Here is a 13,518-nt window from a genome sequence, read left to right as displayed (position 1 = left end):
GCTACTTGGCAGTGTGGCAGCTGTATGTGCTCTGGATAGCGGCTGGGTAAAATAAAGTATATAGGAGATGAGCAGAGTCATATGTTCTTTGTGAATAATTAAAAATATGGTCACACTTTTATGTAAAAATAACCAGCATTAAGTTTCAGTTTGATCCTACTGGATGTATTCATTAATCCAAGTTGAACTCTGCAACGGGGATTTTCTGAGACAATGCCAGAAATGTCTGGAGTTTATATATACTGATGGAAAAAAGAAACACAACATTTTCTGGAATGAGAATACTATAGTTATAGCTTATGTACCTTCACAAAAAGTTGTCAATTTGTTTTAAGCCCTCTGACCAGCAATACAGCTTGTGCAGTGAGCCATTGCAACTTGCCAACTTGGTGCACTTTTACTCAACGAAGTCCAGGTGGAACAATACCTGATCAGGTCACCTTTAAATTTGCCTTAATTCAAAGCTTAGGTCACTGCAAGAAAAAGAAAACAAAGTCAGTTTTCTGTGCATTCCATAATGCCTCCAGTGTCACCAGAAGCAAGGGAGAGGACCATTGGCATGCTGCAGGCACGCATGTCATGTGCCAGCGTTGCCAGACGCTATGGAGTAAGCTTCTCCACTGTGTCTTGACTGCAGAGCAGGTTTCACTGCAGACCAGCAGGACAGATGACTGGTGATCACACCAGAGAAGGACCAACACATCAGACTGGTCCATCTGAGAGATCGTTTCAGATCTGCCAGCCGTCCTGCTGCAGAAACTGCCGGCAGACACAATGCCCGCGTCAGTGACAGGACAGTGAGGCTCCATGCTGCTGGCCTTAGAGCAAGGCGACCTGTCAGAGGCCCTGTGCTCATACCTCCTAGACGTCACACCCGACTGGCTTGGGCCAGACAGAGGCTGCGATGGACTCATCACCAGTGGCATCAGGGATGAGTCACTCTTCAGCCTGTTCCACGCAGACGGGAGGGATAGAGTGTGGAGGCATTTCTTTTTTCCATCAGTATATACAGTATGTTTAAAAGTAAGTGTACTTTCTGTGACATACAGTATATCCCATTAGATTTTGTTTACTACAGAAACAAACACTAACTGGTGGGGAGCTTCTACCCTTCTACATTTTGTTTCTTGTCCTTGACATTATTTTTAAATAGTAGGTGAGTGGTAACTCTGTAGATCAGCTTGTGTCTCTAAAACAGGGAGAATTCTTCCATGACAGGAGACCCATTCTTCGGACATAGAGGGAATCTCTGCTGTCTGTGGAATGGCGCTGTGTGGCTCTGAAGCTGGAGTGGCTCTAATTGAATTACTGTGGAGATAGAGCCACGCACACTATATTGGTGCCATGTCTCCTATTACAGAAACTGGTGGCTCTCAGTCACTGAGGTTGCTGCAGAGGAGAAAGGAACATCTAAAAGAGAAGAATGTAAAAGGGCTTGTTCTATTACTGAGACTGCTGCAGAAGAAGATAGATGATGTCACTTCCTTGGAACCAGGTTAATGCTGAATTTTACCCACAACAGGAGGCTTAGCCTTTTAGTGTAGCAGAATTCATCATTCTGGGAGAACAGCATGGGTATGGTTATGAAACCAGACGTCTGTGATTAAATCCCAAAGGAGAAGAGTTGCGAATGTCACACATTTGTGTTGCTATAAGTGTGACAACATAAATCATTATATTGTTATAAAAAGTAGTGGAGTCAGCATATAACCATATAACCCAGTTTACCATACTACAATGTATTTTATTATTCTTCTGCACAGATCTTGGTGATATAGTAAGAAATCAGAGCCAAACTTGGACAACAAAAAACAAATATTTATTAGCAATTAAACAAATGATAACCAGTGCTTTAAGGTTTCTGAATAAGGTCTTGAGTAAAGCACTCAAGAAGTGAACTGAAAATTTAGACTTGGCCATACACACACACCCTGGGAAATTGTACAGTACATTTTACAATTTATTATATTTCTTTCTGTGTTGGTTTCTGGTGTAATGAAAACAAGTTGTTCACTTTTTTAGGGCGATATGTAAATTACTGCTCTGTCTGTAATTTATCTCTCAGCAAATGCCTTTATGCAAACAGCATTATTATAAATTGATGACTGCAATTTAATAACAGTGGACAACTGTTTCTCCAGTATCACTTTTAGGCCTGGGATTTTACATACATTATATTTGATGAACAGAGTTTAAGGAGTTTCATTAAATTCCTCTTTGACTAATGTGACTAATGGTCACTATGTAGTAAATCAAGGTCTCCCTTTTAATACATGGACTTAATTATCCTTTAAATTAAATAGATCGGGTCTTTTTGCATAAATGTGGTACTTTGTGCATTACAGAACCTCTGGCAGTATTTATGTAAGAGGGACATAATTGTGTGAATCTACAGCTCCCATTCATGCTGTCATTAGTTAACAAAAGTTTAATTTTTCTTAGACCTTTTAGATTTAGGGAGTGTAACTTCTTAACAGATATTAACTCAACTCCTTTTAAAGTTTACAGTTAATCAGCAACAGTTTTTATAAAGTGACTGGCACTATGTTAATATTTATCAGATTCCCACAACTTTATCACGAATGTTCCTAGATTCATGGTGATGGATTTCTGTTCCATCTGTATTGAATATTTAAGTTGTGTTAAACATGTAATTCTGTGAGGCAGTAACTCTAGTTTTATGGTATGTTGGGTTCAGGGGTTCAAACTGCACTTTGTTCAAAGGTGTCGGTTGGTACTGATTCTTGTACATTGAGTGGAACTAGGGTTTACAATATCACCAGTACAACAAACTGCAGCTGTGAAGTAAAAGGCATGAAAGACTGAAAGAAGGTGTTCTATTTCAAGACTGCTGTGCTGGGGCAACCATTGATACTCCAAGCAGACAGCACTTTAAACCAATGCTACACCACCTCCCTACAGTAAGGATCTCATTCCTGTGTGATTCTCACTCTTTTGGACTTCTAAGATGGTCTCAAAAGTCTCAAAGACTGGCCAGCGATAATGAACATGCAATAAAGCCAGACCGTATTTTATACCTTTTTTTATTTACATGAACTTTCTTCATTTCTGTCAGTACTCTCATCTTCTGAACTCTATGTGTATAGTGCTGTCCTATAAAATATAAATGAAATCAATGTTGCAGGCTGTTTTCTGGAAAGACCTGCCACTAGAGGTAATTTAAGGCCCCTGTTGTGTGTAAATAAAACACTGTGATGGATTAAATCCAACATCCAACAATGCGTGATACTTTGGTGCCTGCAGAATGCCAAGATTGCTGCTGGCTATGTGGGTAATCCATGTCAGGGACTCCTTGTTAGGCAGAAGTGCATTAAATCCCAAGTCTGACAGCACGTCTTGCGTTGCCAGAAGTAATTGTTTCTGCTCCTCTTGATACATCTGTCACCAGATGTTTTTGACAGCAGACTTTGCAGCCCAGATGAGAAACTGCTGCCCTATCCATCTGTTTCAGCAGAGACAGCTCTTAGGGGACGGTGGGTGCCACTGTCTTCCAGCAGGACAGTTAAGGGGCTCCTAAGTACAAAATAAATGTCCAGTTGGGTCAGCAGGAAGGGGAACTTCTAACAGGATTCTAACATAAACTTCTTACAATGACAAACACGCGTTGCCCACGTGCCACAGCCTGTTTCTGCTGAAAAAGACACATTGATTTAGTATGTTAATGCTTTATTTTCTTGGACTGCTGAACTTTCACTGAATTTACAGGTATTTTGAAACAGTTCTATATGATGTAAATATGTATACATCTGCAGAGAAACTGAAGTCAGAAGTTGTGCTTTGCTGGCATATGATTAGATCCACATTAGAAGCCAGATCCAGTTTCCACACAAAGAAAAAAAGACTTGATTTGTTAAAAAGCATTTGCATGCATATACAGTAGCTGTAGTTTATACTAACGGGATCCCATAGCCATTAATTAGAACAGGCTGTCACCAGATGAGCCTTAAAGAGATAATCATTCTTCAGTTTTATTGCCTTAAGAATAAGGTTTTGCTGTTTCATTCTGTTGAGTGCTAGTCTTGGAATATATATATATATGATAATGTATCTAGCTATTTTAGAGTATGAATATGTAGATTGAGAATATTAATAGAAATATGCAAATTATTAATTTAACAAGGAGGTAAAATGCTGCCACTTGTGAACAACTGCTAGACCTGGTTCATCATTGGGTCTGTGCAGATTGGATGTCTCTTTCAGAGCTGTGAATCTATGTGGTGTTGTGAACCTTGGCTCCTGGACTCCATACCATTTAATCTTCACTCTGGCTAATCCTTAACTGGACCACCTGGGTTAATTAAGCAGTTGCAGACTGGTTTAGTTCAGGGCTTACGGAAAGTTTTAAAATCCTGTCCATGTGTCATGGTTTCCTACCTCTGACCTAGAGTTGAATTGCTAATTGCTAATGCCATTTCTAAATTACTTGGTAAAGTGTGTCAGCTCAGTACATTTTGGGTGTTCTAGCAAGAATTCAAATATAGGACATAACTGTATTTCACTATAGCAGAGGGTAGTACTACCCTCTTATGACCAACACAGGAAGTTACATTTTTTTTCAACCACATTGGATTTTCTTGATTCAAGGCAGGCAAATGCATTTCTTGCTGTAATCTCAATATCTGAATTCTTAGTATCACTATTTTTTTCCCTCGGCTTTCTTTCTGGTTCAAGACAAGTTAATGAAGCAAAAGGAGTCTTTCTGAGTGTATGGTTTTATATTTGATTTTCTGGCAGTTCTGATGAGGTGGATAATGGTTTAACCAGTTTTGACAGTGTTTTCCCATTAAATTATCTTGGTTTATCTGCACACAAAGCAGAGACGTGTAGGGAGAATCTTACTAATGCAAACAGGATTAACTAACCAATGCAATAGATTTTGGAAATCCCGAAGGTGAAGGTTTGTGCTGAGTTTCAGTTAAGGAAAGTCATTTCCTATGACCTGGGTATATGTAACTAGATGGGCATGTAAAATCCTATTACTTCCCAGTAACATTCCAAAATCCCAAATGAGTCAATGTGTTAGGGCTGTGGGACAATGGAAAAAGCTACTCTGCCATGTTGTTGAAGCTGATACCCCAGTTTCTTTCAAGAAACAGCTGAATGAGATCAATTAACTACTAACTACCAAACAGGCTAGATACTCCAAATGGCCTACTCTTGTCTTATGTTCTTAAAAGAAGCATTTGCTGGAGTCCCGTTCCTCTGAGAGGGTATGTTTGACATCTTGTCAAACCTGAGATGCTTCTCCCAGGGGGGGTAAGTGAGGAAGGCAAAACCAGCGCCATGAGCTGGCAGTGTGGGGTACTGCTTAGGTGCTCCGGGTCAGGCACTGCGCTCATACCCTTGATCAAGGTATTTGTCTGTGGTTTTTACAATAAAATGTACAAACTGGTAGAAATCCAAGTCACTTTGGAAAAGCACATCAGATAAACTAAGAATAATTAAATCATCAGAACTGTGTGCAATTGACTAAGTACTCGGAGAGCATTGCCCAAATTGTCTAAATCCAATTGCTTTGCCATAAGAACATCCCTGTGAACCTCTTACATTGGTCTGTATTGTCTCTATTTTTTAGGTAAAGTCTGATTAGAAATGTATGAAAGTTTTAATTGAAGATGAAGATAACTTGACTAGTTATTTATGTAGAGTGCTAATTTCATGTAATGTGTGTATATACACTGGTTAAAAAATAATAAGGTAATAGTATCTATTGGTTACATATGTTATGTATTTAATTTTTAATTGAAATGGTACAGCTAGCTGCTTCACACAAGCAATCACAAACTGAGCAAATAAGATCCCAAATAACTGCTATAAATATCTTAAACGTAAATATGTAGTTTGAATGTTATATATTATGTTTTATATTTCTTAGGTTACATTTAAGCAGACATCAATGAGTTTTGAGTTACGAGTCACACTTATTATTTTACACTTAATGGGATAGTATTAATTCAGGATCTGGAGCAAACATTTTGTTATGAAAGATGTAAAATAAACTTTGAATTGGGAACATTTTGCAAATCACATGCAAAATTATCGACACTCCGAAAAAGTTCTGTTGATAGTTTAAGACGTTTTAGCAGCTGAAAGGTATATGAGGCGAAAGCAAAAGCTTTTTAACAGCTAGATAGCACAAGTGACTAGAACAAGATTGGTTGAGATCTCTGTATCTTTTACATTTTGTACAGGTTTACAGTTTTATATACTGTTAGTATATGTCCATGTGTTACCGCTAGATGGTGCGCAAACGGCGAGCGCCATCCTTCTTGAATGAACTACACTTCTGTGGTCCATCCCGTGAAGCACTTCGGTTTTGTAGTCCTAGCGTGTGTTGGACTGAGCTTGGCGGAAGGTGGTCTGCAGCTGTAGGTAAGGGGAGTTTAACGCCAGAAATGGTATGATAATTATATCGCGCAGAAACTGTGAAAATATTTTTACATGTAATGATGCCCATATTCACTTTTTGTTTTATAGTAATGGAAGGATTTTGTGTAGTTACGAGATGCTAATAATTATAAGCAGCGGCGGGAGGAAAAGCGCCATTTTTAAATATCAGAACTGAAGTGACAGGAAAAACAAACGGCATCAACAGAAAGATTATAAAGTGCGTTTCTTTCTAGCTGTACTTTGCATACGCGATATCAAAAGCTTAAGCATAAAATGAACGCACTGATTCTCTTAGATGGCATCAAAAATAATTTTAATATGTGTGTCATGGTGTCAAGTTCAGTGCTGTTATCCTCAATTTCCCCTCAGGATCAATACAGTCTTATCTTATGTAAATTACTCAAATGATTGGCAGTGACATCCAGTTCTCGTTCTGTATGCTGTTATTTTAATCGATTATCTGAAAACAGTATCGCTTAGTGATTTATGAGACTCGGAAAAGGGAGTGTCTTTAGTTTCTAACGACTCGCTTTGAACTGGACCTTGTAGTAAAATTTGCTTATGTGAACCACTGGTGTCATCAGATCTTATAAGGCAGGATTTTAAGGCAGGAATTTTAGCCTGGATGTACAAGCTGTTGTTACCAGGGCCGCGCTGTTACCTTAACAACGACGTTAAAAAAGGTTAATCAAGCTCCACCCCAGCTGCAGTTCAGGGTTTGTTTTCGGTTTAGTCTTGGGGTTTACTAGTGCTGAGGAAACAATGGTATTTATAGCTTTTGTCACAGAATAATTTACCGTTGTATTTTAATCTTCTGGAAGCGTGGATTTCATAATTGTGATTATCTTATTTTAGACTGTTTCTCTGTTAACCTGCTTCTGCGCCTCGTTGGCAGTTCTCTCACACAGGGCGGAGTGTGATATTCCCGAATTATCTCGTGTAAGCAGCTGGAAAATGGATGGATTTCTGTTGAAGTGCGTCGACTTCTTTTCCCACACCAACAGAACAGAATGTTGCCTTTTCGATTTACTTAGCAGATGTGCAGCTACAGCTGATTGATGAGAAACTATCGCCCGTCTGTAATCCAGTTTTGGCTGAAGATACCCATCCTTTTTAAACGAAAACTTGATTAGGTGACGTTTTAGAAAATAAAGAAATCAGACTTCCACTACCCAGTTTGTGCTGATTGATGTTAATAATAATAATAATAATAATAATAATAATTGCTTACACTTATATAGCGTTTTTCTGGACACTCCACTCAAAGCGCTTTACAGGTAATGGGGACTCCCCTCCACCACCACCAATGTGCAGCATCCACCTGTTGTAGTTCTAGACTTGAATGGAGTTGAATAGGACACAAGACTATGTCAAACATGTTCTCTTCAAGGTGATTTGTTGTCTGGGATGACCACTGGGCAGGAGGAGGAGGCTGCTGCTGGACACCCTTTCGACGAGTGAGAGACCTCTGCCTGCAGGCCTGGTGCTCCCTTCTGCTGTAGCACAGTCTGCACCCCTCTTTCCAGGCATGGACCCTCTGGCTGGGAACCCCACAATCACGCGAGGAGCTGTGGGGCTGGGAGCTTCCGATATGGAGCTGCAGAAATTGCTCATCGACGAAAGAATGAGATGTGAGCATCACAAGACTAATTATCAGACTCTAAAAGCCGAGCACACGAGGTAAGTCCAATATGTGTGTTTTGGATCGTTCTTGTTACCAAGTTATTCATTCAACCCTTTATTTCCAGAAAACGGTCAGGGAAAGCCAGAGCCTGTCTTGGAAGCACAGGGAGCAAGTGGGGTGTGGGACTGGATGGGATGCCGGTCTATGTGTGATGATTTGAGAGTTTGAGTTTACTTGGGCCATTAGAAATATGATGGTAAGTGGTAATGCTGTCCAGTGTAGTGGCAAACCCACATAGTACATCCCTCATTGGGGTTATGGCAGTTGATATCCAGCTGGAGTATGAGTCTAGATGTGCATTCCTCCTACAGATTCAGTGAGTGTTAATTTAGAGATTAAGTCACTGGTGTTGTCATTGTCTTCCCATGATTGCCTAACTCGGATGTTGGAGTACCATAGAATCCTAGTTAGGAGATCCCTCTCTCGTAAACATCCTTGTGGAGCTGGTTGAGAGGAGTCGACCAGTTCTTGGATTGACTTCCGTGTCAAGGGAAAGATTATAAAGATGATAATCTTTTTTTTTTAAGTTTGTTCTCGGCCTTACCAGTACCTTGATGCAACGTAAACGCACACAAACGTGCGCATGTGCAGGAGTACAGGTGCAATTTAGAGACGCCCATTAACCTCACTAGTGTAACAGCTGCTGCTCTGTTCTGCTGGGATTTGCTCAGGCTCAGAACAGAAAAATACATCAGTAGCTGCAGATAATTTAAAGCCTAGATGAGTTGGCCATTCTTTTAAATTGACATTCATTACAGATATGCCTTTCTCATTTTTTCGGTTTGTGCGTTTGTTGAGTCTTAACTTCCCTCTCAGGAATGTTAACACACCTGCATTTTGGAGCAGCATTTTTTTGTTGACTAGAGGTCACCCACTCCCACTCCCACTCCCAGTTCAATCATCGTGTACGTTGGGGGAGTTGGCAGTTCTAGGCCTGGAAGGCCTGTGTGTCTGTACGTTGTCATTCTAACTCAGCCCTTAAGGAGCTCAGACAGCTCATTACTGGCTTAATGCTTAATGAGGCCAATTTAACAGCTTCATTCAGCTCCTCAGGTGCTGATTGAAGAGATGTAGAGAACCTGCTTGATCCTTTCTTCTGAATTTTTGCTTCATTAAGAGCAATGTGATGGATGTTATTGAGATAAAAACATTACTTATATATCAGGGTTACAGTGGAGAAAATATAGCTTAGCCTAACGCAAAAGTGTGCACTGTTAAACTGCTGTGGAGCTAATGATTGGCTTCAGTTTACCTTATGCAGTCCTGTGGTTTCCTAATAAATGGGGGGCAAATACTAGAGTGGAAATTCACCTTCATCTAGGGTGGTCCCCTGTGGCCTGTAACCATGAAGTTGTATGGATCTTGAATTGGGCCTTTCCCCATTTTGTGCAAATACCTCATGGTGGTGATGTTGAGCTGTGAATCATTTTGACTTATCCTTTGATGTATAGACCTGCGTAATGGGCAGCAAATCAGTTGTTTGATGTGGGTACACTGTGTAAATAATTAAGATGGTAATTGAATTTGAAAAAGGAGAAACAAACTCAGAAAAGTGGAAAACCCGATTTGACTAATCTGATTTTTTTTCTGTAGGACCTTTAAATGAACTCTAAATGAACATAGGGTGTTAAGAAGGTTTTGCAGTGTACATACAAACCTTAGAAAGTTTTCAGTTGAGAGGAGACTATTTGGCCAATGTAGCTCTTTTGGTTTTTAATAGCAATGAGATCTGAGGATTTCATCCACTGCCGAAACCCTCTTTTAAATGTGTTCCCTGTTTTAAATGCACTTTTACATGGTTTCTGTTTGTGTCCTCAGACTCACATTCCATTATTGATTCATAGAAGTCAATTGGGTTCACTGTATCAAAGAGTTCAGCAGAGACCCACATTCTATTTTTGTAAGGGAGAAAGCAGAGCAAATCAAATTTGTGCTTGTTGTGTCAGGGAATCTCTACTGACCGTGATAATGTCAGAAGGCTGAATCAAAGTTGCAGAACTTCCAAGTGTTTGGATTTTTTGTTGCACATATGAATTGGCGATGAAAAATATATCCATGTGAAAAACTTGGCACAAATCAACTGTAGGTATCTGAGACTGGCTGCTGTGCACCATCGGCAAAAAATATTGGGGATGTTGACGCATGATTTTCTGTTGCTGCACAGTGATGTAAGATTTCACAAGAGCTGAGTTGCATAGACTGCCATTCTCTACTGTGGCTTGTACTGCTAATTTATTCACCCTACAGACTGCTTGTGTGTTAATGACTCTTATCACTTCCATTATTTGGATTCTGCTGTGTGACACTTGGTTTTCATATTTCCCGGAAACCTTGCATTGAAGAGTAGGCACCTACTCAATGTTGCGCCTTTTAAGGAAATGGCCGATGCGTTCGATTAACTATGTAATTTTGTACTTTTTTGAATGTCCTTGCAGCTGAGGCAAAAAAGAATGAAATGATTATAACAGCCTCTTATTTTTCTTGACAATCAAAGGAGCTGACTTTAGCTGGGAGTTGGTAAATTGGAGGATAAGGAACTTACATTTACATGGGATAAATACATTGTGAAGAAATGGGTTTTATTGTTTTTTTCTTTTTATGTACCTCAAACCTTTTTAAGGAGAGGCGCAAATGTTGAAGTATTTAACTGAACGCAAGTTCAGGTCTTTGACCCAGGATTAGCGGGTTCGAGCATGAGCCACGCTGCTAGACGACTATGACCAAGACTCTTAAGAGGCTGCCCACAATTTGCTCAGTGCTCCTAGGCCTAGAGTGGGTTTAATAGGTCATAGTTCTCTTTGTCCTCAGAGACACAGGTGGAGTAAACCGTCCTTATTCTCACCTTGTGATGTTGTGAGCTTGAAACCGCCCCACAAGGTGAGAAAAACACGCAGCTGGAAATTGGGTGGGTATAACTTCATTTACAATCTTACGTGTATATTTAAAAAGGCTTTACATACCTCACGAATATTGGGAATGATTTGGTTTTTATTATAATAAAACAGAAATGCGCCATTCTTTTTGTCAGGATAAACAATGAAAGTAAAACGCTTAAGTCATTTATCTTCCTGAATGGACCACTTCTACTTTTGAGCCTGACTGCACTCCTTGTATGGAAACAAATGGTTGAGTTCAGTTTGTTTCAGGGGAAATGCCAAGGAAGTTGCTGAAGCTCTATTTATTCTTTAGTGTAACTGCTGTCTTGCACATATGGTGGGGGGGAAAAAGCAGAAGGAAGTTAAACTCTCCCATTTATTGTAGAAATAAGTCTAATTCTATCTGCAACAATCTGGTGACACATGCAATTTCCGAATTATCAGTTAATCAGTATGTTGCAGAGAAGGTTTGAGTTTTCCTTTATATCTGTTTATCACACAAAACCTCTCTGTAGGACCACTGCTGCTATACATGAAGTGCTAATTATTTCTTAATTCCAGTATCTTGCAAAAGTATTCAGACACTTCCTATGGTGTACAGTGTTGTGAAATCACAAAATGATGCGTGCAGCTTTTTAATGTTGTATTGAAAGTTAATATGTCTAAGGGTTAGGTAATGTACAGTAAATATAATCAAAAACTAAAGAGAAAAACTAAAATATTTTCATTACATAAGTACTCAAACTCGTAGAAGCACCTGTGGCAGAATTTACAGATGTAAGTCTCTACCAGCTTTGCACACTGGTTTGTTGCAGTTTTTGCTCATTATTGTGGCTGATTTTGCTCAAGCTCTCTGAATTTGCTCGGCGATCTCTTATGGACAGAAGCTTTCAGATCTTTGCACGGATTCTCAAGAGGATTCAAGCCAGGATCGTGACTCGCCACTCAAGGACACCCACTGCTTAAGCATAAAATTAGTCTTTATGGTTTTGATAATTTTCAGCTGAAAGCTGAATTTTTGTCCCAGTTTTAGGTCTGAAGCAGGTTTTTCCTCTTTGATTTGCCAGTACTTTGCTCCATCTGTGTTCCCGTCAGTCTTGAGGAGAAGCAGGGTTTGTAAGGGCTTGCAAGCAACATATTGCTGCCGACACCATGCTTGACAGAAAGGAGGGTGTTGACTGTGTGATGCTCAATGATGGGTTTGTACCAGATGTAACACTTTATATTTAGACCAGAAAGTGCCAGTATTACTTGTCTGACCACAAAACCAACAAGTTGCTTGTTTGCGGTATCTCTTACAGTAGATGCTTTGACCATAAACCCTGTATGGATTTTATCACACAGTTTTTCCAGTTCCATACAAGTCCCCTTTTTTGAGTGACTGGGTTATTGTTAATATCATTAATCACCTTTTCTTCCATCACAGCCTTAATGGCTGATACTCTGTAACTTCAGTCATTGTTGGCCCCACAGTGGCATCTCAAACCAGCGTCCTGTTTGCTTAGATGCTCCGTTTGATGGGACAGACTGATTTAGGCCATGTCTAGGTGCCTTTCATTTATTGATCAAGTTCACAATGCTGAAAGAGATTTTAATGGTCTTTGAAATGTTTTTTTACCCATCTCTTGATCAGTACTTTTGTAAAACTCTTTTTTTGTGTTGTTGTGAAAGCTCTTTGGTTGAATCTTTGCTTGAAATTCATTGTCTGTGGGACCTTATAGAGATAATTGTATATTGTATGTTTTGTAATCATGTGAAGCACCATCATTGCATGCATTAGCCACTCAACAAATTGTGTGACTTAAAAAAGCATCTATTGTAGGTGCACCTGAATTTTGTGCACCTGAAATAGTTGAGGTTCACCGCAGTGAAGTGTTTGAATGCTTATGGAATCATGACTTTTCCATTTTTCTATGATCTATTTAATTATTTTATTTTGTTTTGAATGTGTGGAGTAGGTTGTGCATATAAAAAAAATATTAATTCTAACTTCAAGGTGTCATGACTGCAAACTTTAAAGCAACAAAATGTGGTAATGGTCCACAAGTCTGAATATTTGTGCAAGGTCCTATATACTCTATATGTTGTACATTACATTATTTGTAAGTGTCTATGTGCACAAACCTACAGTAGACACTTTTGGAATTTACATATGAAGATAGATATTTCAGAAAAGTTTAATGACAAATAGGAACATGGTTTATGAAACTCCCATGAAGACCTTTTGGGGGCACATTATGCATAAACCATGTGATTAGTATCTGTCATTCAAAGTAATGGCTTTAGCAACATTGACAAACATTGAAGTGCATTTATGTTTCCCTAATAAGGGACGTTCATATGAAAATACCAAGTACAATGGAGCTGACTGGTGGGGAAGGAGCTCACGTATTCCACACAGTCTCTCCACTGAAGTGATACTTCTACTTGCAGATGGCCTTTGTGTCTTTTAGTTTTCACTTCAGCCAGGACTCTTAACAGTTGTTCAATTAATTTGCATTGTCAGTGTCTCCAGGTCTTTGATTATGGAGGATTACAAATTGCCTC

General features: G+C 39.4%; 1 protein-coding gene across 1 annotated transcript in view; it reads left to right on the top strand.

Annotated features, from left to right (window-relative positions):
- Positions 1-6,344: 6,344 nt before the first annotated feature.
- The window catches only part of cep83 (centrosomal protein 83), a 30,666-nt gene continuing 23,492 nt past the window's right edge, over positions 6,345-13,518 (top strand). Inside the window, exons 1-2 of the mRNA XM_088645229.1 lie at positions 6,345-6,393; positions 7,802-8,091. Of these exons, the coding sequence (XP_088501355.1) occupies positions 7,940-8,091 (152 nt within the window). The 5' untranslated portion in view covers positions 6,345-6,393; positions 7,802-7,939. The remainder of the gene's footprint in view (positions 6,394-7,801; positions 8,092-13,518) is intronic.

This window comes from Lepisosteus platostomus, chromosome 9, assembly GCF_059453375.1.
Source record: "Lepisosteus platostomus isolate fLepPlt1 chromosome 9, fLepPlt1.hap1, whole genome shotgun sequence".
NCBI lineage: Eukaryota > Metazoa > Chordata > Actinopteri > Semionotiformes > Lepisosteidae > Lepisosteus > Lepisosteus platostomus.
Note: the sequence above shows the minus strand (reverse complement) of the source record. Positions and strands in the feature narration are given on the sequence as shown.